The sequence below is a fragment of the Aotus nancymaae genome, unplaced genomic scaffold (genome assembly GCF_030222135.1).
Source record: "Aotus nancymaae isolate 86718 unplaced genomic scaffold, 86718_ANA_hifiasm-v0.15.2.pri h1tg000053l, whole genome shotgun sequence".
Lineage (NCBI taxonomy): Eukaryota > Metazoa > Chordata > Mammalia > Primates > Aotidae > Aotus > Aotus nancymaae.
The window spans coordinates 10,418,855-10,444,050 of NW_026988467.1; the positions used below are offsets into that span (position 1 = coordinate 10,418,855).

Here is a 25,196-nt window from a genome sequence, read left to right on the forward strand (position 1 = left end):
TACTTTTATTTGCCTCTCATGAATCAGTGCACTTTGGGGAGTGCTGGTGGGGGCTGACGGGTTTCAGGGAGCCCTATGGGGAGCTGGGAGCCCTGCTTTTGGTGGGTGCTTGGGGGGGGCACCAGGAGCTTAAAGCCCCACATAGGGTGCTGTGGCTCAGGAGGGCCAGGTTGGGCACCTCTTCTTTTGGCTGTGCCAGGGCCTGCCCAGTGGGGAAGGAGCAGGTGCCCATGCTGGCTCAGGTTCCGACCAGAACTACTGGGTTGTTTAGAACAGGAATGGGACCAGCCCCTCTCTCCTGAAGGCCAGGCACCCCTAGAAGAACAAGACTGCAGAGTGATGTGGGGGGCTGGCAGTGACTTCATGACCACACTGTTCTCAGGTGTTAGAGGGCACACTTCTGCACAGGCCTTGTCTATGAAAGACATGTGGCTGGCCACTGCAGCCTCGGTCCTGGGAAGCCCTGGGGCCGGGTCCCTGGGAGCCAAAGGTCACACTTACACACGACAGTCCTGGAGTGCCATGCGGCTCCTGTCCTCAAAGGTCTAGTCAGATGCAGAGAGCTCAGAAACCACATGCCTGGATTCGGGGGGCAGAGCGCTCTACCCACTGCCTGGGTGGGGCCTCCTCTGGGACTCCAGTCCTGTTCCTGTGGGCCCAGCCTCCGGAGGCAGCTGGGATTCTGCCTTGGCTCAAGGTCAGGCTGGAGGCCAGGCTGTCCACCCGCGTCTTGAACCTGCACGGTCACTCCTCCAGGTCTTCAGTCCTGGAGGACTCTCTCAGACAGAAAAACTTTGCTTTTGGGGCAGGGCAGTCTGTAGGGGTGGTCAAGGGGAATCCCACCAGGGAAACGGCACAGAACCTCATATACATCAATAACATAAAATGTTTTCTTAACTTTGTGTCTTTAGGAAGGGTGTGGGGTGTCAGTTTGAGCAGTAAACAGAAGAGGACCCTGGGCATTGTACGGGTCCATCAGAGAGCAGACCCCTGGGAGCTGCAGTGCTTGGAGGAGGCGCTTTACCTCTGCTCGCTCTCTCAATTTCTCTCTCCCTCCCTCATTTTCCTTTTAGAAACAGGCTCTTACTCTGAGCCAGGCTGGAGTGCAGTGGTGTGATTACAGCTCACTGTGGACTCAACCTCCCAGGCTCAAGTGATCCTCCTGTTTCAGCCTGTCCAGTAGCCATTCCCTACTTGGCCCTAATTAGCCCGAAAGGCATGCACCACCACACCCCACTAATTTAAAACATTTGTTGTAGAGACTGAGTCTTGCTGTGTTGCCCAGGCTGGTCTCGAACTCCTGGCCTCAGGAGATTTTCCCGCCTCTACAAGCATGAGCCCCCGAGCCTGGTCTCAATTCCACTTTAAAGCAATTGCCTCTCTTAAGACAGCATCAATACTTTGTTTCTAAAATGAAGCCAAGTTAGGTCAGGTGTGGTGGCTCATGCCTGTAATCCCAGCACTTCGGGAGGTCGAGGCAGGTGATCACGAGGTCAGGAGATGGACAGCATCCTGGCTAACATGGTGAAATCGCGTCTCTACTAGAAATACAAAAATTCGCTGGGCTTGGTGGCACACAACTGTAATCCCAGCTACTCAAAAGGCTGAGGCAGGAGAATCACTTGATCCCAGGATCTGGAGGTTGCAATGAGCCGAGATTGCACCAGTATACTCCAGCCTGGGTGACAGAGCAAGACTGCATCTCAAAATAAATAAAAGGAAGCCAAGTTAAATTAAACTGGCTATTCAAATACAGAGATTGAGAAAAGACACAAGCGTGCCCAATGCCTGCCGGGAAAGAGACTGGAGGCCGGCCCAGGGCTTTTTGTGGAGAGACAGGACCTCAGTCTCTTACCTCTCCGCCTTTTTTTTTTTGATGCGAAATCTCACAGTGTGGCCCTGGCTGAAGTGCAATGGCATGATCTTGGCTCACTGCAACCTCTGCCTCCCAGATTCCAGCAATTCTCCTGCCTCAGCCTCTCGAGTAGCTTGGATTACAGGCACCCACCACCATATCCGGCTAATTATTTTGTATTTTTAGTAGAGATGGGATTTCACTACGTTGGTCAGGCTGGTCTCGAACTCCTGACCTTGTGATTTGCCTGCCTCATCCTCCCAAAGAGTTGGGATTCCAAGTGTGAGCCACCACACCCAGCCACCCCTTCCCTCTTCTTTATCCATCCAGGCCTCATCAGCGATGCTTTGCAACTAGTCTCTAAAAACCTTTATAATGGGGCTTGGCTCAGTAGCTCAAGCCTTTAACCCCAGCACTTTGGGAGGCCAAGGCAAGTGGATCACCTGCTTTTCTTGCTTTGGTATATTCCAACCAAGGAATAGTTTCCCCCCAACCCAAGGCTTTTCTTACCTTGGTCCCGACCTCAAGGAAATACTTTACCAGATCCCATGGGTGTCTTTCTTTTTCTGAGATGGAGTTCTGAGATGGTCTCGAACTCCCAGTCTCAGGTGATCTGCTTGCCTCGGCCTCACAAAGTGCTGGGATTACAGGTGTGAGCCACCGCACTTGGCCTAATTTGTGTATTTTTAGTAGAGACAGGGTTTCACCATATTGGCCAGGCGGGTCTCAAACTCCTGACCTCAAGTGATTCGCCCACCTTGCCCTCCCAAAGTGCTGGCATTGCAGGCGTGAGCCACCAGGCCCGGCCATGACAAGATAATTTCTAGTTGAGGGGCATTTACTGCCTGGTTATGGAATGTTAACTGAAACTCCCCCATCACTGAAGGACATAAAATGATCCTGATACCTAAAACACCCATACCGTCTGGGATGATGTCAGAGATACATTCTCCTGAGGATGGTCATTCCCAGAGTCCCAGAGTTCCATACTCAAATGGCAATGCTTTATCTAGGATCGTGCTACCTGGGGAATGCTGGAAGGAGATACTCACAGGTGCAGGGTCCTCTTTTTCCCTAAAACTGACTCTGGAACTGCGTGAGGGGCTGTTCTCGATAAACAGTTCTTCCCTCACTGACAAAAAGCCGTTGGATGTGTGGATGGCAGTTCCGAAGTGAAAGACAGCCTCCTGTTTGGAGGGCAGCTCCTCTGACCGTGAGTATACTTGTGACAGCAGAACTCACCGTTCTCACTACCGGCGTTCTCCAAGGTTTAGAAACTATTCCTGAGTGTTCTTATTTTGCGGCAATATGGTCATTTGCATTAAGTTCAGTAAGAGTTGGTTTTCTTTTGAAAATGGATACAGTTGGAGACGCTGGTTATTTTACCAAGGCTTTGAAAAAAATTACATATTTTTAGGTCAATTATCAGCAAAGCCAACTTAAAAAAGGGCCTATATGGCCAATCGATTCTTGCTGTACTTTATAGAACTACTCAGGCCAAGTTTAATAAGCCTAAAATTTAGTTTGTACACAAATTGTTCTTTCTGAGCCGGTGTTTCGCTCTTGTCACCCAGGCTGGAGTGCAATGGCCATGATCTTGATTCACCACAACCTCCACCTCCCATTCTCCTGCCTCGGCCTATTGAGTAGCTGGGATTACAGGCACCCACCACCACGCCTGGCTAATTTTTGTGTTTTGTTTTGATTTTTTTTGAGATGGAGTCTCCCTCTGTTGCCAGGCTGGAGTGCAGTGGCGATCTCCGTTCACTGCAACCTCTGACTCTCTGGCTCAGGGATTCTCATGCCTCATCCTCCCAACTAGCTGGGATTATAGGTACCCGCCACCATGCTTGGCTAATTTCTTTCTTTTTTTGCTTTTTGAGACGGAGTCTCACTCTGTCTCGGTCTGCCAAAGTGCTGGGATTACAGGCATGAGACCCTGAGCCTGGCCTAATTTTTAGTAGAGACAGGCTTTCAACCTGTTTGCCAGGCTGGTCTCGAACTCCTGACCTCAGGTGATCCGCCCGCCTTGGCCTCGAAAAGTGTTGGGATTATAGGTGTGAGCCACCTTGCTTGGCCATGGCCACCTTTTGTGAAAAATGAAGCTTTCCTTTCCAAACTTGAAATAGGTAGCAAAATAAAATAAATGATACATACCAACAGAACACTGTATGTAGGAAATACACCCATATAATATGTATACAGTTGAAAAATATAACAGTAATGTTGACAAAAGAGTCAAACTCTGTCATATATTTGAAGAGATTTATTCTGAGCCTAATATGAGTGACCATAGCCCATGACACAGGCCTCAAGAAGTCTGGAGAACATGTGCCCAAGGTGGTCGGGCAGCTTGATTTTATACATTTAAGGGAGGCATGAGGCATCAATCAAATACACTTAAGAAATACGTGGCCAGTGCACTGGGCACGGAGAATCACGCCTGTAATCCCAGGATTTTGGGAGGCCGAGGCAGGTGGATCTTTTGAGGTCAGGAGGTGCAGACCAGCCTGGCCAACATGCTGAAACACCGTCTCTACTAAAAGTATAAAAATTAGCTGGGCGTGGTGGTACACCCTGTAACCTGAGCTGTTCGGGAGGCTGAGGCAGGAGAATTGCTTGAACCCAGGAGGCCGAGGTTTCGGTGGGCTAAGAACATGCCAGTGCACTCCAGCCTAGGTGACAGAGCCAGACTCCATCTCAAAAAAAAAAGGAAATACATCGCTAGGCATGGTGGCTCACACCTCTAATCCTAGCACTTTGGGAGGCTGAGGCAGGGGGATCACCTGAGGTCAGGAGTTCAAGACCAGCCTGGCCATCATGGTGAAACCCCATCTTTTTAAAAAATAAATCAATAAATAATAAAAATAAAAATAAAAGAATGTTGCCGGGTGTGGTGGCTTCCACCTGCAATTCCAGCACTTTGGGAGGCTGAGGCGCATGGATCACTTGCTCTCAGGAGTTCAAGACAAGGCTGGGCAACATGGCAAAATCCCATCTCCACTAAAAATACAAAAATTGGCTGACCATGGTGGGGTGTGCCATGAGTCCCAGCAACTTGAGGGGCTGAGGTGGATCATTTGAGCCTGGGAGATGGAGGCTGCAGTGAGCTATGAGCACATGACTGCGCTCCAGCCTAAGTAAGACAGTCAGACACTGTCTCAAAAATGAAACAAAAATTTTAAAAATCAAGTAAAAAAAAAAAGGCAGGAGAGGCCGGAAGCGGTGGCTCATGCTTGTAATCCAGCACTTAAAGAGTCCGAGGCAGTCAGATCGCCTGTGAACAAAAGTTCCAGACCAGCCTGGCCGACATGACAAAACCCTGTCTCTACTAAAAATACAAAAGTAACCAGGCATGGTGGCAGGCACCTGTAATCCCAGCTACATGGGAGGCTGAGGCACAGAATCACTGAACCCAGGAGGCAGAGGTTTCAGTGAGCTGAGATTGCACCGCTGCACTCCAACCTGGGTGACAGAGCAAGACTCTGTTTCAAAAAAAATGAGCTTTTAAAAACAGTAACGCACAACCTAACTAATGCCTACATTAAGACAAAACAACAAACAACAGAAAAGGCGGGAGCCAGTTACTGCGCTGGAGCTGAACTTCCTAGACTGTCCCCTCTCTGGCAAGAGGCTGTCATGTGGGCTGTGCTTCAAGGATTTGATTTATTACTGTCACTATGGAAACAGGGAGGCAACAAGCTTTGCTGGGTGGTTGCCAGCAGCGTGGCCCACTCTTGGACACCCCACTTCCCACAAACATGGACTCAGACCCCTGGTGTCTCTGGCTTCGCACAAACGGCTCTGTCTGGAGAGCTTCACGCGCTGGAGGGCCGTTACTCCATTGCTCAAGGAGGCCTGGGCGTGAACTTCAGCTCTCTCGGCCTCTCCCGCCAGTGGCCAGCACCGGGCTGTCCATCGAAGGACCTCACGAAACCTATCAGAGACCAGGCTGGCTTGCAGTCAGCGTAAAATCCTCAGCTTTGCTCCTCAAATGTGGAGCCCTGCTCACAGAGAGGGTGAAAACTGGTGCAGATACGAGAGCAGCATCCCTTCGGGGTCCCCTCGAAGTGTCCAGGGCTCTCCCCAGACCCACCCACCCCTGGCCTTCTGAACACCTGCCACTTGGGTCAAAACCAGGTCTTCTTGTCTCGACTAGAAGCAACCACAGCACGGCCCTTCCTGATTTTCAGGTGCGTGTCGAAAAGCGTGCAGTGACCCCGTCAAGTGGCCCATTCCTTAGGGAGAACCTCCTGGTTGGTATCAGACCCTGCTCAGCACCCTGAGTGGACCAAGTGGGGGCCAGGATCGTGTCAGGGGAGGTGGAGGAGCCGCGGGGACAGCTGGCCAACAGAGGCCTGAACCGAGCACTCCGAGAGCCAGAGCTGTTCCAAGACTTGGTGAAAATTCAAAGACTTTAAAATGCCTGGGGCTACATAAGGAGGGGCACTTCTCAGATGAGGGCTTCTGGAAGGGGCATTTTTTGGCACGGAGATGCAGGCAGGAGTGCCTTTTCACCCTCTCTGAGGCCTTGTGCTGCGCTGGGCCTTGCTGTCCAGAGATGAGAAGAGAAGAGGCAGAGCCTCTGCCAGAAGGGTATGTGGGGAGCAGTGTTGTGGCCGGGGCCTCTGCTTGGCCCTTTTGGGATTGCACACGTGGAGCTCCTTCCAGTTTCTCACGTCAGTTTGACTGAGCCATCGACAGAAGCCACAGAGGCCACCAGGAATGAGCCCCGGGGCTCCGCTGCCGCCCGCAGGGTGCTCTGTGGGCTGAACCTGGGCTCAGCGTGCAAGGGGTCATCTCCTCAGGCGACCATGAACTCAGATCTGCCGTTACTCTGGAGAACAGAACAGGGGCAAGGGCTGCATGCAGGAGATTCTACCCCTTGAGAAGAGGTAGGGCCCGAGTCCCAGGCCTGCGAGCCTGGGCACCTACTGACCAGCACTGGAGTTGTGAGCATGCTGCCTGAAGCGACACAGCTCACGGGTCCCGCTCAGGCCTCAGAGGCCCAACTAGGAAGCTGAGGGGAGTTCAGGAGAAACCCAATGCCCAGCAAGGAGGTGTCCCCCAAAAAGGGAGAGAACAGGGTGCTAGGCAGCGCCCCCGTGGCTTCTAACAGCACCTCCCAGAGACGGAGGAGCAGAAAAAACCCAGAGGCTGGAAGCCCGGCCGGCGGGGTGGCAGCCGTGAAGTTAAGGACCCAGCAGGCAGGGAAGTGCATGGGAGGGGCTGGTCCCCTGCTAGCAGGGCTCCCTGTGACACCGGCAGTCCAGCTTTGCTCCAAGAGGCCTCCACAGCCCTAGGGCAGGCAGGTGACCGTAATCTTGGCCATGGGGACCGCCATCCTGACCTGTCTCCTGGGGAGGTCTCTTCCACCTGTAGCACCTTCCTGCGAGCTCCAGGTCCAAGGGAGGTGCTGAGGGAGGGCAGACGCCTTTGCCAGTGGCTTGTCCCGCTGTCTGCCTGGATTTCACACTCAGGCCTCTGCAGCCCATGGCCACTGACCTCCCACTGCCCCCAGTCTGTGACCTGGGCCTGGTTGGATCCGTTGCCCTTTTCCCCACCAGCCCGCTTAGCAGGCTGCTTCAGAGAACCCCAGGGTGGCCTTAAGCGGTCATACCAGCATGTTTGAAGCCGCTGTCTTTTTATGCTGCGTCCACCATCTGTCTGGCCTGATCCAGCTCTGGTGGAGGGGAGGGAGGCAAGGGGGGGTCCCTGAGTGTGCACAGACGCAGGGTGGGGCACACGAGGCCAGTCCCAGGCACCAGACTCCCGGTCCTGCTGTGGCTGGTGCCTCATATGAAACCCACTTTTCTGTGGTCAGTCAATTCTCCAGAAAGCTCCAGCCTCTGCCCCTTCTGTCAACTTTGACCCCAGGGGAATGATAGGGGGCTTCTGAAACCCTGCACTGTGTCAGCCAACAGACACACACAGTGGTGAGACACCTGTGGGACTTTATTAGATGACCAGACCCCAGCTCCAGCCACAGGCTTGGACCGGCCAGCGGAATCTGGCCTCAGACACCCCAGCCAGGTTCTCTGTCTCCCAGCCACGGCCTGGGGTTTTCAGGGTCCTAAGTATGTGCAGGGTGAGCACAGGCCGGCCACAGAAGGAAGCAGTGTTCAGGCCGCCCCACCCGAGTCTGGTTTTGGGGGTCCCCCCACACTTGTCTCTGCTGTGGGAGCTGAGAACAGAGACCCTGCCAGCTTCGCTCTCGATGGCCCTGCGTGCTCCGCCAGCACTTACCCTCCCAGTTTCCTGGGCAGGGCTGGGGCGCAAAACCTCACCCTCCCTCTCTGAACCAGACAGAAAATGCATCTCCCAAGAGTGTCTTGGGGGCAGGAAGGAGGCTGCTCCTTCCCTGCCAGTGCCCACAACGGGGGTCCTGGAGAGAACGGCTGACCCCACCACAAGATGTCCTGCTGCACAGGGGCGTCAGGCACAGCCCTGGACCCACCCAGGAGTATTTCCTAAATGTGCAGGGGCCGGACATGCGGAGGTGGGAGGGGTCCGCTGCCAGTGTCCCTGAGGTGTGGGTCTCACAGTGGACTCAGGATCGAGGGCGCTTGTCCCCCGGCCCAGGTTCCTCCGCCTTCAGTCGGCCTATCTTCTGCTGGTGCTGCTGGACACAACACGCAGGGGCACTGGTGCCCAGCTGGGACTATCGATGTTCTCCTGGGCGTATTTCCAAACCTCAGCCAGCGCATCTTCTGCTGGTGCTGCTGGACAGCATCCTGCACGCAGGCGTCCATCATGGCCTCAGTGAGAAGCCCGTCCTCGGAGGCATACGCCATGGCCTAGTGGGGAGAGAGGGTGCTGAGAAAGGCAGTTATGGGAACCCCGCACCCACAAGGCATGCCAGGGCCTAGAGGTGGGGAGGGTCTAAGCCAGAAGTGCCAGGACGGCCTCAGGGTGAAACAGGCCTCCCGCACCTCAGCAGAGCCCAGCACGCGTGTGGACACCTACATAGGCCCCTGCAGTGCCCACAGTCCTGCCTGCATCCTCAGTACTGCTGTTTCTCAATGACTTTCTAAAAATAGAAATCTCAAGGTCGAGTACCTCTGACTGAAGATGCAGGGCAGCTCCCGAGAGGCAGGGTGGGATGTGCAGACCCACTGCGCGTCGGAGACGTGGCCACACAGCGCCCACTGGTCACACTCCACCTCAGACCCTGACCCTCACCGGCATCCAGGGCAGAGGCCACGACTGCCTGCCTTGGGGCACATGGGTGGTGACACCAAGACCACCCCTGCCCCCACCATTCTGTCCTCCCAGACACAGATCCCTGGATGCCACAGATGACCTAAGTGCCTCTTGGGCTTGGCATCCAGCACATGGATGCTGGAGCTGCTAGGCCTGTGGCCCTCGGTGTCACTTCAGGCAGACTCGGGTCCAGCTCTTCTGCCACGGACTGGTCGCTTCCAATCCCATTGCCAGCAGAGTCCCCAAGGGGAGGCACCCATGGGTCAGGGTGTAGGGACCCCCACTGGGTGCCATGCTCAGGAGTGCACCAAGATGCCTAAAAGCACCACAGGTCAGAGGATCCTTCCGGACAGCTGACTGGGTTCCTTGCCCCATCCCGGCTGTGCTTCCCAGAGGCACAATTCATCTCCCAGGGTACAGGGGCAGCAGCACAACATCCTCTCATGACACCGCCACCTGACAGAACCTGGCATGGGGATAACCATGTGGTGCCTGTGCTCTCTGGTAGCACCCAGCTTTCACCAATCACCTAGAGCTACTGTGTGGGGGTAGACACCGACCGGAGCCGGACTGCCACTGTGGGTCAGGGGCCCAGGAGTGCTCGACAATATTTTTAGTCTTGACCCGACCCAGGGGAGGGCAAACAGGTGCAGGAACCCTCAGGGTCCACATGAGTGGCTGCACCTCACCAGGGCCCAGCAAAGGAGAGAGGTTTAGCAGATGCTCATGGGGCCACCCCACCAGGAAGCATGAGACCTGGCAGGAGCCCACCAGAAGTGACAGCTAAATGTCATGTGTCCTCCTGGGAGGGATTCTCCGAGAAGATCCAGTCTCGGGTGAAGCCAACAGTGACATATGACATTCACCATGTGGCAAGGACCTGGGCCTGGGAGGTCTCTGTGCTACCCTCACAACTCTTCCGTGAAACTAAAATCTTTAAAATGTAAAAGTTTAAAGGCAAGACCTGGACCTGATGGCTTCACACGTGACTCACAAAACATTAAGAATCAGCACCGCTCCTCAACCTCTTCGACAAATGGAAGATTTCTTCACTCATCCTGTGAGGCCAGCATTATCCTGATATCAAAGCCAGACAAAGTCACCACAATAAAAATGACAGGCCAATATCCCTGATGAGCATCGCTGGGAAAGTCCTCAAAAAAATGCCAGCAAAACAAATTTAGCGGTATAATAAAAGGACTATACACCCTAATTAAGCAGGATTTAATCTTGGAATGCAAGGATAGTTCAACATATGAAAATCAGTCGATGTTCAACATACGAAATGTTCAACATTAAAAAAATCAGTATTAGCATACTGGAGGAAGGAAACCACATGACCCTCTCAACTGATGCAGGAAAAGAATTTGACAAAATTCAACACTCTTATGATAAAAACATTCAACGAATTAGGAATTAATGGAAACTCCCTAAACGTAACGAAGGCCATATATCTCAAGCCCACAGCTAACATACTCAGTGGTGAAAAACTGAAAGCTTTTCCTCTGAGGTCAGGAACCACGCAAGCACGCTTTACCGCCTCTATTCCACATACCACTGAAAGTTCTGGCGAGAGCAATTAGACAAGAAAAAGAAAAGTCATCATCCAAACTGAAAAGGGAGAGGAAAAATCACCTGTTCTCAGATGACATAATCTTCTATGTAGAAAAATCCTAGAATCCACATTGAAACAAAACAAAACAAAAAACCCATCACACCAGCAAAGCTACAGGGTACAAAATCAACAGTAAAAAAAAGCTGTAATTCTACATACTAAACAATGAATCATCTTAAAGGGAAATTATGAAAGCACTTCCATTTAAAATAGCTTCAGAAAGAATAAAATAGCACGGTGGCCCACGCCTGTATTCCCAGCATTTGCGAGGCCGAAGTGGGCAGATCACCTGAGATTGGCAGTTCTAGACCAGCCTGGCCAACATGGCGAAACCCTGTCTCTACTAATAATACAAAAAAAAAAAAAAATGCTAGGTGTATGCCTGTAATTCAAGCTACCCAATAGGCTGAGGGAGGACAATTGCTAGACCCCGGGAGGCCGAGGCTGCAGTAAGCAGAGATTGTGCCACTATACTCCAGCCTGAGAAATAGAGCAAGACTCTGACTCTCACACACACAAAAAGAATAAAATACTTGGAAATTTACTTAACCAAGAAGGTGAAAGACTTGTAAAATAAAAGCTGGCCGGACACAGCAGATCACTTCTGTAATCACAGCATTTTAGGAGACTGAGGCAGGTAGATCACCTGATGTCAGGAGTTCAACACCATCCCTCCCAACATGGTCAAACCGCATCTCTACTAAAAATGCAAAAATTAGCTGGGCGTGGTGGAGCGCACCTGTAATCCCAGCTACTTGGGAGGCAGAGTCAGAAGAATCACTTGAACCAGGGAGGCAGAGATTGCGGTGAGCTGTGATCACACCATTGCACTTCAGCCTGGGCAACAGGAACGAGACTCCATGTCAAGAAGGAAAAAAAAATTGCTAAGAGACATCAAGGCAATATAGAAACTAAATGCAATCCCTGTAGAAACCCCAATTATTTTTTACAAAAATAGAAAAACCATTCCTGAAAGTTATCTGGAATCTCAGGGATCCTGAATTGAGAGGGAGTCTCACTCTGTCACCCAGGCTGGAGTGCAGTGGCATGATCTCAGCTCACTGCAACTCTGCCTCCTGGGTTAAAGCGATTCTCATCCCTCAGCCTCCCAAGAAGCTGGGATTATAGGCACACACCACCATGCCTGGCTAATTTTTGTATTTTTACTAGAGATGCGGTTTCAGCATGTTGGCCAGGCTGGTCTCAAACTCCTGACCTCAGGTGATCCAGCCACCTCGGCCTCCCAAAGCACCAGCATTACAGGCGTGTGCCACAGTGCCCAGCACACACACACACACAAAAAAACCTCTTAAAATACAAAGCCAGGGCTAGACACGGTGGCTCACCGCCATTGCTATGAGTAGTATAGGATGGGAGTCCTTGTAAGGGACACTAGAGATACAGCTCAGTCACTGTCTCTGTTACCTGAAGACCCAGTAAGAAACACTCCCTGGGTTCTGACCGAGCTGGCACCCTGACCTTGGGCCTCCAGCCTTGAGAGTGGTGGGCACACATGTCCCAGTGGTTATGGCCGGCCCAGCAGGTGACAACACTTTTCTTGGTTTTTTTTCGTTATATTTTGTTGTTTTTTTCAGAAGTTTCTCTCTTGTTGCCCAAGCTGGAGTGCAATGGTGCAATCTTGGCTCATTGCAACCTCCGCCTCTCAGGTTCAAGTGATTCTCCAACCTCAGCCTCCTGACTAGCTGGGATTACAGGCACCCACCAACATGCCCAGATCCTTTTTTGTATTTTCTTATTTTATTTTGGGATGGAGTTTTGCTCTTGTTGCCAAGGCTGGAGTGCAATGGCGCTATCTCGGCTCACTATGATCTCCACCTCTCTGGTTAAAGAGACTTTCCTGCCTCAGCCTCCCGAATAGCTGGACTACGGGCATGCATCACCACACCTGGCTAATTTTATATTTTCAGTAGAGATGCAGTTTCTCTATGTTGGTCTGGCTGGTCTTGAATTCTTGACCTAAGGTGATTCGCCTGCCTTGGCCTCCCAAAGTGCTGGGATTACAGGTGTAAGCTACTGCATTCAGCAAATTTTTTTGCATTTTTAGTAGAGACGGGATTTCGTAATGTTGGCTAGACTGGTCTCAAACTCTTGACCTCAGGTGATCCACCCACCTCGGCGTCTGAAAGTGCAGAGATTACAAACATGAACCACCATACCCAATCTGTTTTGTATTTTTTTTTTTTTAATAATTATAATTTGGGACAGGGTCTCAGTCTGTCACCCAGGCTAGAGTGCAGTGGCACAATAACTGCTCACTCAGTCTCGAACTCCCAGGTTCCAGCAATCCTCTCCTCTCAGCTTCCTGAGTAGCTGGGACCACAAGCAAGTGATCCCATGCCTAATTTTTGCATTTTTTTGTAGAGATGGGATTTTGCTATATTGTCTAGGCCAGTCTTGAACTCTTGACCTCAAGCAATCCTCCTGCCTTCGCCTCCCAAAGTGCTGGGATTACAGGTGTGAGCCACCACACCCAGCCAAATTATTATTTATTTTTTTGAGACAGAATCTCGCTCTTTTGCCCAGGCTGGAGTGCAGGGATGTGATCTTGGCTCACTGCAACTTCTGCCTCCTGGTTCCAGTGATTCGCCTGCCTTATCCTCCCAAGCAGCTGTGATTACAGGTGCCTGCCACCACGCCAGGCTAATTTTTGTATTTTTAGTAGAGATGTGGTTTCCCCACATTGGCCAGGTTGACCTCGAACTGACCTCAAGAGATCCACTGCCTCAGCCTCCCAAAGTGCTGCAATTACAGGCGTTAGCCACCACATCCAGCCAAAATTATTATTTTTGAAATGGATTCTCACTTTGTCGCTCAGGCTACAGTGCAGTGAACGATCTTGGCTCACTGCAACCTCTGCCTCCCGGGTTCAAGCGATTTTCCTGACTCAGCCTCCCAAGTAGCTGGGATTACAGGCATGTGCTACCACCATACCCAGCTAATTTTTGTATTTTTAGTAGAGGTGGCATTTGCCATGTTGACCAGGCTGGTCTCAAACTCCTGGACTCAAGTGATTCTCTCACCTCGACCTCCTGGACTCAAGGGATCCTCCCACCCCAGCCTCCCAAGCAGCTGGCATTATTCTAGGTATGCACAACCACGTCCAGCTAATTGTTTTTATTTTTTGTAGAGATGGTGTCTTGTCTTCCTTTAAAGGCTGGTCCTGAACTCCTGGCTTCAAATAATCTGGTTGACTAGGCCTCCCAAAATGCTGGGAATACAGGCATCAGCTACCTCCATGCCCGCCCAGCCTCTGCTTCCTTAAACCTAGTGGACTCAAGTGATCCACTTCAGCCTCCCAAGCAGCTGGGATGACAAGCATTCGCCAACAGATCTGGCTAATTTTTCTATTTTTTGTAGAGAGGGAGTCCCACCTTGCCTTCCAGGCTGGTCCTGATCTCCTGGCTTTAAATAATCTGGCTGCTGACTTGGCCTCCCCAAATGCCACTACCATGCCTGGCCTCTGCTTTTTTAGTTGTTGAAATAGATTTGGTCCCAAGTGGGGACGGATGGGAACAGAGACCTCAGCTGACCCACAAGGATGGGGTTTGAGATCTGGGGATCTTTGTCACAGCACCATAACCCAGCTTGTACTGACTAATACAGTCTCCTATATACCCGGGCTCCAACGTTCAAATCAAGGTAGTTGGCTACTTCATTATCTGACACACATTCCTTCAAAAGCACTGCTAGATTTAGTGACCAGGTTGTCACACAGCCTCTGTGGACACCAGAGGTGGTGATGCCTGTGCATGGCCACAGCACCTTCTGCCCCACAGACCTGGTTTTGCGTTTCCAGCAGCCTTCAAAGAACAAAAGTTTCTGGATGGCCATGTCTACACTCCTGTGGGTCCCAGCTCCTCGGCCCTGGAACAGCCACAGAGCTGCAGGAGGGGTGCTTCTCAGAAAAAACTGGGTATGGGGACAATCAGAGGGCACTCCTGCTAGTGTGTCTAAGCCCATCAAGCAGGACCAAGCCCACAAACCTTGTCTAGGAAGCACAGCTTCCCTCCACTTTCCCCGACTCATGCGGGGCCTGTCCTGTTCTGACCAGCATTCGTACTGGGAGGTACCTCTCGGCCAAGGTGAGCATCAGAAGCGTCCCGTCCCACGAGGCAGAGCCTATGCTCCTAAGATACCGGACCGACTTCCAGAGAGCCCTGTGTTACCGTCAGCCACCGACATGGCCCTGCCCTCCCGATGGCACCAACAGGTGTGCGCCGCCACCTAAAGTGGCCCAATGGGGGCGGGGGCCTTGTGTCACTTCTGTGCACAGCAACTTCCTCAACAGAAGCTCCTGCATGACACTGGTGTTGGGGTGTTGGGACAGACCTGGCACTACAGAGCATTTCCACAACAGCTGGGTTCCCATCTGGGTGGGTGCACCCGAAACTGACTCACCTGCCAGGCCAAGGCCAGCTGTGCGATATCCCGGCCCGACATGCCCTCCGTCAGCCGAGCGATCTCTGAGCACTTTCTCCCATAGTCAAACTGGGTCAGCTTCAGGCGCCTGGGGAAAGAGTTCCCACGTGGGTCAGCCAAGGCAACGGCTTCCACACCACGAGGTGGAGGCTGGAAGACAGGCAGCCGGACTGACATCCCCACCAGATGCCCCTTGGGAAGGGCTCTCTTTGACAGCCAAGCTCTAGCCCCTTCCCCCTGCAGCCCAGGTGGAAACTGAGCAGGAAGGGAGCAGCTGCAGGGCCTGGAGATGCCCCAGTCCCTCCTCGTACCAGCCCTGCCCACACTGCCCACTCAGCTCCTGCAGGGCACATGGCTGTTACGCTGGTGGTGGCGGAGCCCTGACTTGTAGCAAAAGCGTGTGCCTGGAGGCCACAAAGCCAGGTCATGGTGCAGAGCTACGAGCAGCCATAGGGGTGGGGGAGCCCAGGGCAGGGGAGGGGCAAAGGGAAACTGAGGCCCAGACATCTGGGCTGGCATAAAGCAAGCGGTAGCGACAGGATGGCAGAAGCGAACCAGACTCTCAAACCTAGTGGCTTTTGTGACAGTCGGGATTTAGGTCAGGTACACACAAGGACTCAGAAACCGGGACCCTGGAGACGCCAAGAAGTGCTCATCTGGAGTGTTCCTGAAGCAGCCAACATGTGGCGCCAGGGCCCCTGACCACCAGGAGGGCTCTGCCCACAGCGCCTGCTGCATCCACCTCCAGCAACAGGGAGCCTGACGGCCTCAAGGCACACGTGCAGCAGGAGCCGCGCCCCACACCATGAGGCTCCAGGAGAAAGGCCAAGCCAGCCGCCAGCAGTGGACTGGGGTGTGCGTCAAGATGGCCAGGGGGAGACCTATGTTAATTCTGGCTAAATAACTATAAGCTTGCTCGGCTCAGAGTACACTGAAGTTTATACACTGAACTAAACTCTATTATTGGTGCAGTTAATTAGAAATCAAGCGGCTACAGGAGGCCTAAGGTAAAGACCATCGAGAGCCGGTTAACACCGGGGAACGCCTTGGGAGGTGGCAGAGCAGGCAATACTGCTCTGGTCCCACGAATGCCTTCTCAACATGGAGGCTGCATGAGGGCCTCATAAAGAGATCTCCGAGAAGGGAGGCGACCTCTGTTCACAAGATCCAGGAGGGTCTTTGCAGATGGGAGCTGGCTAGGATGAGAAAAGCCTTGCAGAGCAGAGATCACGAACGCCTCAGGCTCTGTCTAGGTTCTCGGAATATGGAGTGATTTTAATTGCTCTATGTCCTCAATGCTCGGGAGATAAAAGCCCCTGGATACACTGGGTGTGGTCAGACCCGGTGGCCCCTCATCCGCTATACTTCTAATGCAGCCGGACCGGTGATAAACTCAAGAGCCCTAGTTTAGCCTGTCTTAGAAGGATCTCAAGTGCTCCAATCTTACCTATCCCTTCACCCTCCCCTTCCACGCCCATTAGATCAATGAGATTATGCACCAAATAAAAGTGTTTGGAGCCCAGAGCTCGGGGCCAACGTGGTTCCCACACTTGCCACGCTGTAAATTCTACTCGTGTCTCTGTCTTTACTTTTGTCAATCCCTCGTCACTGCCAGGACTAAGGGCACCCACGTACGGGGTTGAGCTGGTACCCAACACAGGGTAGGGGGGCTCTCCCCGCAATCCCAACATGCGGGTCACAGAGCGACACTCCACGTCACCTCCCCTCACTGCCAGGGCCGGAGTTGGCCGAGGCCGAGGATTTCCTTAAAGCCCTCCACATAGTGTCAAGAGAAATGAAAAAGAGGCTGGGCGCGGTGGCTCATGTCTGTAATCCCTGCACTTTGGGAGTCTGACGTGTTTGAATAACTTAAGGTCAGGAGTTAGAGATTAGTCTGGCCAATATGGTTAAACCCCGTTTCTACTAAAAATACCCCAAAAATTAGCCAGGCATGGTGGTGGACTTCTGTAATCTCAGCTACTCAAGAATCTGAGGCAAGAGGATTGTTTGAACCCGAGAGTCAGAGGTTGCAGTGAGCTGAGATCGCACCACTGCACTCCAGCCTGGGAGACAGAGTGAGACTCCATCTCAAAAAAAAAAAAAAGGAATGTGAAAGGTCTGTAAGTGATGGTAGACTCTGCCTCCAAAGCCTGAGGAGCCACCACCAGGCTGTTCTCAGGTAAGGATGAGCAAAGAAAGAGTGGTGGGACCTCCCCAGATGCCACCTCTGCAACTCTCGGGGCCCACGAGGCTCCTGTGTGAAACCACAGGGAAGGGAGGCGGTGCCCACCCTGGAGATGGGGCCTGGTGGGTGCATCTAAAAAGCAGAGGCCGGGGAGGCCCCCTGAGTGAGGGCCTCTGGACAAAAGAGGGGGCCGTGTGGGACAGGACACTTACTGCTTTCCTTCTGTGGACGGCGTAAGAACATACTTGTCAAAATACATTCTCACTAGGCGCTCCCGCTCCTCCTGCCGTGGCAGGTCGAAGCTGATCATCGTGTCGATGCGGTCACTGATGGCCCAGTCTAACTGCTCGGGCTGGTTGCTGGTCAGGACCAGCATGAACCTGTGGGATGGGGTTGGAAATGCTGGGGCTGCCGACAGAGCTGCCCCGAGGGGAATGGGGGCTCCTCAGCCCCCTCAGAAAGACGTTCCAGGAGAATCTATAGCGGCAGCTTGTGAGCCCAGGAAACACGGGAGGACGTGGGCACGCCCCGGTTGCCTGCCGGCCCCACAGCCCCTAGGTGCCTGCCCGCCCACAGCTTCCTGGAGCTCTGTTCTCGCCCCGTGTTGAGCTTTTCTGCTGACCCTGGCCCAGTCTGATAGGCAGCACCGGGAATACCACTCCCTCCTGCTGCCTGAGCCCTGCTATGCTCAGAGCAGGGATGAGGGACCTAGGGTTGGCGTCGGGAATACTGCTATGCAAGCCAGGAGAAGGACGTCAAAGGCCTGGGCTCAGCAGAGCAGAAGAGAGGGGGCTCAGAGCCCTGCCCGGGGCTCAGGACCCAAGGCGCTCCCTCACTTGCTGCTGTGCTGGCCTGTGTGGTGCAGGAAGGCGTTCAGGGTGGCTCTGAGGTCCTCGCTTATCTTCTCCTGCAGAGAGAAGGTTCCAGCCTTAGGCACCAGGCGCAAAGCCTTGTCAACGGCCACAGCAGAAAGTCCCACAGGCCTCCCTTGGAGGGAGCAGGGACGAGCGGTGACACTTTCATGGATTTAAACTCAAAAGCCTGACCAGGGCTGGGCGCGGTGGCTCACACATGTAACCCAGCATCTTGAGAGGCCGAGGCTGGCAGATCACCTGAGGTCAGGAGTTTGAGACCAGCCTGGCCAACATGGTGAAAACTTGTCTCTACTAAAAATATAAAAATTAGCCAGGCGGGGTGGCACACCTGTAGTCCTAGCTACTTGGGAGGCTGAGGCACAGGAATCACTTTAAAACTGGGAGGCAGAGGTTGCAGTGAGCTGAGATTGTGCCACTGCACTGCAGCCTGGGCAACAGAGAGAGATTGTCCCAAAAAAAAAATGGACTGGGTGCAGTGGCTCACGCCTCTAATCCCAGCACTTCAGGAGGTCAGAAGGTCAAGGAGTGTGACTCCATTTAGCTAAGAAGTTCGAGCCCAGCCTGGGCAACGTGGGGAAACTCCATCTCTACTAAAATGCTCCTGTAGTCCCAGCTACTGAGAAGGATTGCTTGAACTTGAGTAGTAGAGGCTACAGTGAGCTGTGATTGAGCCACTGCATTCCAGCCTGGGAGACAGAAACCAGTCTATCATGGTGAAACACCATCTCTACTAAAAACACAAAAACACTTAACTGGGTGTGGGGACAAAAGCCTATAATCCTAGCTACTCAGGAGGCTGAGGCAGGAGAACTGCCTTAACCAAAAAGACAGAGGTTGCAGTGAGCCTAGATTGTGCCACTGCAAGCCAGCTTAAGGGACAGAGCGAAACTCTGTTTCAAATAAACAAAAATAAAAATAGGCCACGCGCGGTAGCTCAATCATAGTGTAACTGCACTGTGGGAGGCCGAAGCAGGCAGATAACGAGGTCAAGAGATCGAGACCATTCTGGCCACCATAGCGAAACCCTGTCTCTAATAAAAATACCAAAATTAGCTGGGTGTGGTGGCAGGTGACTAGTCCCAGCTACTCGAGAGGCTGAGGCAGGAGAACTGCTTAAACCCACGAGGTGGAGACTGCAGTGAGCCAAGATCATGCCACTGCACTCCAGCCTGGTAACAGAGTGAGACTCTGCCTCAAGAAACAAAACAAACCTCAAAAACCAAAACTTGACTTTAAGCTGCACTAAAAAATGCTGTCTCTTACACACAAAACCTAGGGAGAAAAAAAATGAAGCAGTGGACCGGGGCCTGGCCAGAAATGACAGCCACGCCCACTCCACCACACACCTGTGGTCAGACAGAGGCTTAGTGACACTCACAGTGGCTCGCTTCTGAAGGAAGGCGTCCGCTTCATCCACGAAGAGCAGGAGGCTGTGAACGAGAGGGGAGGCCAAGTGTGTGAGTGTGATGCCAGCAGCAGCCCACAGGAGCATCCAGCCACATCAGGAGCAGCCCATAGGAGCATCCAGCCACATCAGCAGCAGCCCACAGGAGCATCCAGCCACGTCAGGAGCAGCCCACAGGAGCATCCAGCCACATCAGCAGCAGCCCATAGGAGCATCCAGCCACATCAGGAGCAGCCCACAGGAGCATCCAGCCACATCAGGAGCAGCCCACAGGAGCATCCAGCCACATCAGCAGCAGCCCACAGGAGCATCCAGCCACATCAGGAGCAGCCCACAGGAGCATCCAGCCACATCAGCAGCAGCCCACAGGAGCATCTGGCCACATCAGGAGCAGGTCGAGTGGGCAGATCCCCATGGGGTGAGGGCTCCGTTCCAACAGAAGCCCTATATTTTGGATCTGACAGAAGCCGATCCATTCGACCTCTGGGCAGCTGACCACGCCCCAGCCTCAGAAGGCCATGGGAAACTAACTGCACACAAAGGCGACAAACTGCCCCAGCTGTGCTCTACACGCGGTCACTGTGGGAGCTGTTGAGGGTGCATGCTATGCTGTCTTCAGCTAACGTTTAAATGTTTCTATAGAAAGGATCCAGTGCCCACGCCCACCTACACGTGTGTTCGAGGGAGGCGCAGCAGTGGGGGAGCCTCCCCTGTAGCTGTGAAGACCCTTCTCCCCGACACCCCTTCTGCCCTGAGCCAAGTATCCCACTGGCAGCCTCTGCATGCTGGGAGCCTCGTGTCCACCAGGGTCCACACTCAGGGGACTTTCCCTCCTAGGGATTCTCCACCAGGCATGACCGCAAGGACAGAGCTGCAGAAACACTACAAGGTCCCCGAAAGCCACATGGACATCCCCATTCCCAGAAGGCAGGCTGCTGGGCCGCCATGAAGGGCCTGTGTGCGTGCTGTGGGGGCGTCTCACCCGTGCCGGCTGGATCTCGCCCAGTCAAACACCTTGTGCATGGCGGTCACACCTTCTCGACCCATGGGGGCCACGTCCCCACCTGTCATGATGGCGTAGTCCATGCCTGAGTGCAGGGCGAGTTTCTGCACAGGAAGGGTCGGGGGAGACAGAACAGATGTCCTCTCTGCCTCTGCAAAGCCTGAACACTCCAACAGGAGTGTGGAGCCCCTCCCTGGTGTCCCTGCCTGGAAGATGGGAGGTGCTGCTGCCCACATCGGCACCCTGAGCCTACACGAGGGTGGGCAAAGGCCTAAGGGAGGTCCACTTTTCAAGCCCCGCAGACCCCTGCAGGCAGATAACACTCCAATGGCCCCTGACCAACCTGCAAAGCCAGGCGCTCTCACCTTGGCAAACAGCGTCTTGCCGGTGCCTGGCGGCCCGTACATCAGGACGTTCCTGTACAGGCTCCGGTTCTTTTTGGTGTTCCTTGTTGCTATGGCAATGTTGAGCACCCGTGCTTCCAGGCTGGGCTGCCGGAAAAGATGGGGACTTGGGGGACTAACTCTGCCCCCACGGAAGCCTCAGGGGCGGGGGCCTCTGCTTCTCGAGGAGCCACACAGCTCACGGGCAGCCACTACCCGCCGGCGCCCAGGTAGTCGCAACTCAGAAGCCAAAAACCTCTGGGTATCATGAGCACCAGCAAGGGCCACAGCCAGGCCCAGCTTTGGGGACTTCTTCGCGGACCTCCCCCGCCAAGGCACACCTACTTACACTGAGCACAACACCCTCCAGCACGTCCTGGGGCCGACTGAGGAGTCGTCGGCTCACCTGCCGGTGGAGAAGGGGAAGCGCCACTGGGTCACTCACCACGGCCACAGCACAGACACCAACGTACAGACACGCTCGCTTACACACAGATACGGAACTGCCCTGAAGCACAGCCAGGACCGGCCAGGAGCTAGAACCCCACCCGCTGGCAGACAGAGCCTATTGCAGGATTGGGGGCATTTTTTGATTCCTTTTAGCTTTTATTTTCTTCACCACCCGCCAAGTGACCTGTGGAGACCCCGCCACTGTCCTGTGGAGAGCAGGCACCTCGGGGACTGGCGAGCGGCGCAGCTCCCCAGGGAGGCCACCAAACACCGTGGCCTGCAGCAGCTTCCCTTACACATGGCGGCACACCCAAGTCTCGGGACTTGCATGGACCCCGGTGTGCACCCAGGCCCCATCAAGAGCCCGAGCAGGGGAGACTGAGGCAGACGGGAAGGTTCTCACTGATGCAGACCCCTACGCTATAGCGCCAGACAGGAAAACCCACGCATGAAGCAGCGTGTGGGGACCGTTATTCGGAAAAAAGGGACACGAGGGTGTGCGCAGGCTCTGCTTATGGGGCAGAAGGGACTCAGCCAGAAACCACCCAGGGAGGGCCAGGCCCACACCGCTACCTGGATGGGGTGCCGCAGCGCCTCCAGCACTGTGATACGGGAAGTCTCCCTCACCAGGGATGGCTTCCCTAGCCGAGCCTCGATGTAACGGCCAGCGACGGCCATGGCATTCTTGGCAGAGTAGACCCCGACAGCCAGCAGCGTCAGCCCGGCCACCTGCAGCAGAGACACCACACTGGCATGCCTGCCCCCACCGTCCCTCCCTCCCTCCTTGAGCAGGAGACGCACGTGGCTGCTCTGACTCTCTCTGGGCCCTTGGGAGAGGCACAGGGCTGTGTGCTGGCACCAGAGGAGCCTGAATTCCCGGCCCCACATCCCACAGCCACTGGGTTACAGGAGGCTGGCAGGGCCGTCATAGCGCCCTCACTCAGGGTGAATTTCTCTGCAACTGGCAGCATAAATCCTACAAAGCCCCAGCTGCTGAGCAGGGCGCTGGGCAGACCCAGCCAGATATGTCACAGGGCCACACCCTCTGCTTCCTTCTTGGCCACTAAAAATGGTTCTTTCTTCCTGGAAAACAAGGCTCACCTGAAATCGCTAACACAGTTTATAAATGGATTAGGCCGGCCGGTGTGGTGGCTCATGCCTTCAATCCCAGCATGCTGGGAGTCCAAGGCAGGCAGATCACCCGAGGTCAAAGTTTAAGACCAGCCTAACCAACAAGGTAAGCCCCATCTCCACTAAAAATACAAAAACTTAGCCACTACGGTGGCACGTGCCTGTAATCCCAGCTACCTGGGAGGCTGAGGCAGGAGAATCACTTCAACCTGGGAGGTGGAGGGAGGTTCCAGTGACCCAAGACCACATCATTGCACTCCAGCCTAAGCAACAACAGCAAAACTCAAAAAAAAAAAAAAATTAGGCCAGGTCCGGAGGCTCAGCTCACCCCTGCTAGGCCAGCACTTTGAGAGGCCAAGATGGGTGGATCACTTGAGGCCAGGAGTTCACAACCAGCCTGGCCAACAGTGAAACCCTTTCTCTACTATAAATACAAAAAGTGGCCGTGTGGTGGCACACACTTGTAATCATAGTACTTTGCTGGCTGAGGCAGGTGGATTACCTGAGGTCAGAAGTAACATGGTGAAAAACCACGTTTTCACCAAAAATAGGAAAATTAGCCAGGCGTGGGGACAAGCGCCTATAGTCCCAGCTACTCGGGAGGCTGAGGCAGAATTGCTTAAACTCGGGAGGCGGAGGCTGCGGTAAGCCACGATGGCACCTCAGCACTCCAGCCTGGTGACAGAGCAAGACCCTGTCTCTAAAAACAAACAAAACTCAGTGGTGCATTAAGCAGCTCCCCCATGTCCTCACATGACACCCTCTCCACAATACAGGCGCCAACACCACCTGCGACATTCACCATCACACTGACGAGGCCACAGGCAGGCGCTGCAGTCAGCTTTGGGCGCCAGCACCATGGCAGAGCAACTGTGCGTTGCGTGCCAGGCACCTACTACGTGCTGGCCAGTGAGGGACGGAGGATGCGGCCATGTGTGACGTGGTGCACCACCACAGCAGGCCAAAGCCTGCCCACAAAAGAGTGAGGCTTTAAATGTGAAAGGAATCTGTCAACTTCCAACTCTCAAGGTTTTATGAGGAATACAGAATATTTTTGCAAAATGGCATCAGGGTCACCTTTCTTTATTTTTTTTTGAGACAAAGCCTCCCTCTGTCCCCAGGCTGGAGTACAGTGGTGGGACCTCGGCTCACTGCAACCTCCGCCTCCCAGGTTCAAGTGATTCTCCTACCTCAGCCTTCTGAGTAACTGAAACTACAGGCGCGTGCCACCACGCACAGCTAATTTTTGGCATTTCTTGGTCAAGACAGGGTTTCACCCTGTTAGCCAGGTTGGTCTCGATCTCCTGACCTTGAGATATGCCCGCCTAAACCTCCCAAGGTGCTGGAATTAAGGCGTGAGCCACCTCACCCAGCCATTTTCTGGAGACAAGGTCTCTCTGTCACTCAGGATGGAGCGCAGTGGTGCAATCTGAGCTCACTGCAGCTGCAACCTCCCTGGGCTTAACTGATCCTTCTACCTCAGCCACTTGAGTAGCAGGACCACAGCTGCCGCCACTACACCCAGCTAATATATTATTTTCCATAGAGATGGGGTTTCACTGTGTTGCCCAGGCTGGCAAATGCGTTTATTCTCCCAGCTCAAGGAGGGAGGAGCAGCTATGACCAGCAGGTCCAACGTGGGCTTCCTCTGTCCTGGGAGAATGTCAGGGCCTGTGCAGAGCCAGCAGGGACAGGACTGAGGCTCCAGGAGGCCCCCATAGCCGCCTGCCCTCCCAGCCGGGCACACGCGTGTTTACCGTGGCTGTTACTTTGTCCCAGTCTGTCACAAAGGCACGGAATCCTTCTCCAAACAAGGTGCCAGCCGTTCTGCAGGGGAAAGCAGTGGTGTGACCAGGAGGGACACCAAGACCTGAGTCACGTGACAAGAGCGGGTTGACCACCAAGCTCTAACACAGCAGCCTGGCCCTGCCAGGACAGGGGGCAGTGCCCCCACCAAGAAGCAAGCCTGCGGCAGCCAGGCCCAACACACCTGGAGAACACCCAGGGACCAGCGACTCACACCTGCGGGGGCTCCGTCTGTGGCCGACCCGGGTCTGGGCAACACTCACCTGATGGACTCCAAGACGGTCTGGCGGTGCTCGGCCGCCTCCAGGCGGGTCTGCTCCCGGATGATGTCTGCATTCTCCCGCTCGGCCTTGGCGCGCGCCCGGGCCTCAGCCTCCACTCGCAGCATCTCGTGCTTGTGCCGAAGCTCCATCTCCCGCTCCACGGTGGCTGCCCCAGAAAGAGGCAGAAAAGCTCAGCGCCACGCGCTGTGCAGCACATCTGCCTCTGCCCATATTGTGGACAGGCCCATGCTGCCAACAGGCACACGCTAGACAGGCCCATGCCACTGAAAGGCCCACTCCACAGATAGACACACACACACAGGCCTTGGCAGGGACAGCACCCCAGGCTGGCCCTCCCCATGAATAAAATCCCCTAAAATCTGACCAGGAGACCCAGGCACCTTCTCAGGACAAGGCGTTTAAAGCAGCAAAGCGGAACGTGGGGTTATCAAGGAAGCCCTCTCTTACACAGAAGCACAGCTGTCAGAACTCTAGAGAGTGTGACGTGCCATGTGTCCAGCTACCGACGTATTAAATGCACACACCTCGCCACAAGCCCACCCCCGGTGAAAAGCGGTGACA

The 25,196-nt window shown here is 54.0% G+C and overlaps 1 protein-coding gene across 1 annotated transcript in view; it reads right to left on the reverse strand.

Moving 5' to 3' along the window:
- Positions 1 to 5,703: 5,703 nt before the first annotated feature.
- Positions 5,704 to 25,196, reverse strand: part of LOC105713460 (ATPase family AAA domain-containing protein 3-like) — a 28,211-nt gene continuing 8,718 nt past the window's right edge. Inside the window, exons 6-20 of the mRNA XM_064363699.1 lie at positions 24,615 to 24,780; positions 24,303 to 24,372; positions 21,988 to 22,143; positions 21,314 to 21,370; positions 20,947 to 21,072; positions 20,561 to 20,685; positions 19,552 to 19,603; positions 18,135 to 18,205; positions 17,511 to 17,678; positions 15,093 to 15,201; positions 8,399 to 8,652; positions 7,206 to 7,538; positions 6,535 to 6,630; positions 6,292 to 6,440; positions 5,704 to 5,792 (exon numbers count right to left, since the gene is read on the reverse strand). Coding sequence (XP_064219769.1) covers positions 5,704 to 5,792; positions 6,292 to 6,440; positions 6,535 to 6,630; positions 7,206 to 7,538; positions 8,399 to 8,652; positions 15,093 to 15,201; positions 17,511 to 17,678; positions 18,135 to 18,205; positions 19,552 to 19,603; positions 20,561 to 20,685; positions 20,947 to 21,072; positions 21,314 to 21,370; positions 21,988 to 22,143; positions 24,303 to 24,372; positions 24,615 to 24,780 — 2,021 coding nt within the window. The remainder of the gene's footprint in view (positions 5,793 to 6,291; positions 6,441 to 6,534; positions 6,631 to 7,205; positions 7,539 to 8,398; positions 8,653 to 15,092; positions 15,202 to 17,510; positions 17,679 to 18,134; positions 18,206 to 19,551; positions 19,604 to 20,560; positions 20,686 to 20,946; positions 21,073 to 21,313; positions 21,371 to 21,987; positions 22,144 to 24,302; positions 24,373 to 24,614; positions 24,781 to 25,196) is intronic.